At 36.6% G+C, this 2939-nt stretch overlaps 1 protein-coding gene across 1 annotated transcript in view; it reads left to right on the forward strand.

Annotated features, from left to right (window-relative positions):
* The first annotated feature begins 479 nt into the window (after positions 1 to 479).
* Positions 480 to 2939, forward strand: part of PTPDC1 (protein tyrosine phosphatase domain containing 1) — a 62274-nt gene continuing 59814 nt past the window's right edge. Inside the window, exons 1-2 of the mRNA XM_006876248.1 lie at positions 480 to 685; positions 1131 to 1304. Of these exons, the coding sequence (XP_006876310.1) occupies positions 480 to 685; positions 1131 to 1304 (380 nt within the window). The remainder of the gene's footprint in view (positions 686 to 1130; positions 1305 to 2939) is intronic.

Raw genomic sequence — 2939 nt, forward strand, 5'->3', positions numbered from 1 at the left:
TCACCAGCCACTCCTTAGAAACGCTATATAAGGTAACTGGGAGTAGGAATCAACTTAACAGCACATCACAACATGTGTAGAATGTGTCATAAAGAAAGACGTTTTTCTAAATTTATTACAATATCTGGAGGTAATGCTATGAGCAATTTTTTTAATTACAATATTTGGAGGTAATGCTATGAACAGTATGTATTTGAAAAGCAAAATAGTAGTCTTGATTTAGAAATAATCTATTTTAAATACAAATTATTCTTGCCTGTGTTTGCTTACTTGCCCAAAATGCAGTCCATTGATATAGGATTTTGCCTCTACAGATCTAAATGGGGATGAGTAGTTTCTTTGTTTGTCACCATGGATACAAATCAGCCTATCCTGAATTAGATCATACAGCATGATCAGTGTAACCTCATATCTGAGCAGGCTAAGCGTACAGCTCTGCTTGGCCTCTAGCTCTTTCTCCTTTGGAGCCCCAAGCAACCATGCAGGACCCACCTAGGAGACTCTCAGCAGTGAATTTCCTCAGCACTTTCATCCAAAGCCGGAGGCTCTCCACTTCAGACCCCTTCTTGTGGCTGCAGCGGCAGCAGCGCAGCAGCTGCATGACCAAGATGTTCTCACCGTCTTCCATTCAGGTGATGGTGGCTGTTGCAAAGGGAAAGCCAACTTTCCCTGAGAGAAAAAGTAAAGTGTGTTTTCTTACTATACATTGCCACACCACTGTATTTAAATTTAAGGAATGTGAATAGGCTGTGTTGTGTTTATACCTTTATAAACTTTGGCAGTTAAATCTGTGTTATGATTTTTACGGTTAATTCTTATGCTAAGAATTTTAGTGGATTTACGAGATTAAATGGTCTAATGTTTTGAGATTTTTATTTTAATTGTAGCTTGCCAAATGACTACTTTACAGTTATAATTATAGTTTCTTTCTCTTTATTACCAGTATAATGTGTGAAGATTAGTTTATGTAAATATTTTTAAATGTTAAGAAAAGGAAACAGTTTTATTCTTGACAGTATTGAAAGGAATTTAGAACAGGTTCATCCTGAGATAAAATAGAAATTCTGTTTTCCATGTTACTATTCCATTTAGGAAGTAGCATTTTGAATCTTCACTTCCTTGTATGTTCTAGGAAATTCAGGACGTCCAACACCAAAGTACACAAAAGTTGGGGAGCGTTTAAGGCATGTCATTCCTGGATACATGGCCTGTTCCATGGCATGTGGTGGTAAAGCCTGCAAGTATGAAAACCCAGCCCGCTGGAGTGATCAGGAACAAGCCATTAAGGGTGTCTACTCATCCTGGTAATTGACCTTGCCTAGTCATCCATATGGATCACATAATGCACATAATCACAGGCCACCACAATGCTAACTTAATGCTAAGTACAGTTAAGGAGTAATGCTGGGAGGCAGTGGAAGAAACAATGTAGGCAATTTCCAAGTCTGAGTATCTTGCCTTCAATCCAGATTTTGCCACTGTAGGTGTTGTGTGATCCTGGGTTTCTCACACAAGCACTCCTAACCATAATTTATTTGTCTTTAGCATGGAAATCAATCCAATCTCACAGGAGTTTATTTGCATTTGAAAATAAAGTGAAACAATGCATGTAAAGTGTCTTAAATGATTGGGTGATTAGATTGCTCTTAAATTTCAGAAATTGCTACAAATATTAAGAATGTTTCAATATAAATTTGAGAAATGATGAGGTAGGTAAGTAGTTTTTAATTTTTCTTTGGGTAGGCTTTTAGTCTCATTTTTATCTTGTTACTGTAGTAGATATAAAAAGAAAACATTTTTACACTAATATACATCTAGTCTACCCTAATGGAAATAGTCTAAATGATCAACCCAGTAGACAATAAAAGTTATCGTACATTGTTTATTGTTTGTAGGTAGATTTAGCATCAATATTCTGAGTCATCCTCATTTTTTTTATTATTTAATTGTAAGCATTCAAGTACAGGCAGATCTCAGATATCGTGCAGGGTTGGTCCCATACCACACTAAAGCAAGTCACATGAACTTTTTGGTTTCCCAGTAGATATAAAAGTATGCTTACACTGGTGTTGTAGTCTACTAAGTATGCTATTAGGAAAAAGTTTGAAATATTTTGAGATTTACCTAAATGTGACAGGCACAAAGTAAGCACATGCTGTTGGTTCTGATAGATTCTCTTGATGTGGGACTGCCAAAGACTTTCCATTTGTAAAAATTGTAGTAAGGTGAAGCAAAATTAAATGTGGTCTGATTGTATAGCGTTTTTTGGTGTGTTGACATCTCTGAAAAAAATTCTGATGAATCACACTTGAGATCCACTTAGCGGAATTCTTTGGTTAAAGAACTCTAGTAGTGAATCATTTTATATAGCAAGAATACATTTGGGTATTTGTTAACCAACTTAACTCTCTTGTAATCTGTGTTTTGACATGTTGAATTTAATGAGTACTTCTTCAGTGCTCTCTAATAGTTGGGGTCCACTGTCATTGTTCTGAGATCGATCGTATTATAGCTAATCATTGGCTTTCCTAAAAAATGGCATAAAGAAGAAAACAATTCCTGAAGTATAATCAGACAGTAAATTCCTAATAATACAGCTTAAGGTCACATGAATATTTTTGGTTTGTTCTCAACTAAACCTTTTAATTTCTTTCACCTCTGCTGCTTTTAAGTCACAGTAAGTACTACTTGGATTTGGAGTTAATCACACAGTGACCACAGCTAAGTCCCAGGTATTGTTTCAGGGGGAGTGTTATGCCCAGAATTCGGGGTCCCCAAAGACCACCCAGGAGCCGTGTACTGATGTAAATACATAAGGGTTGTTTATTCAAGCTCGAGCCAGGTCTCTAACCTTATCTGACGCAGCCGGAATAGGGAAAGAGCCCCGAACTTATTGTCTGCAGGGTTTTTATAGAGTTTTCAAACAGCTCAGGTTTCTC

The sequence above is a fragment of the Chrysochloris asiatica genome, unplaced genomic scaffold (assembly GCF_000296735.1).
Source record: "Chrysochloris asiatica unplaced genomic scaffold, ChrAsi1.0 scaffold00369, whole genome shotgun sequence".
NCBI lineage: Eukaryota > Metazoa > Chordata > Mammalia > Afrosoricida > Chrysochloridae > Chrysochloris > Chrysochloris asiatica.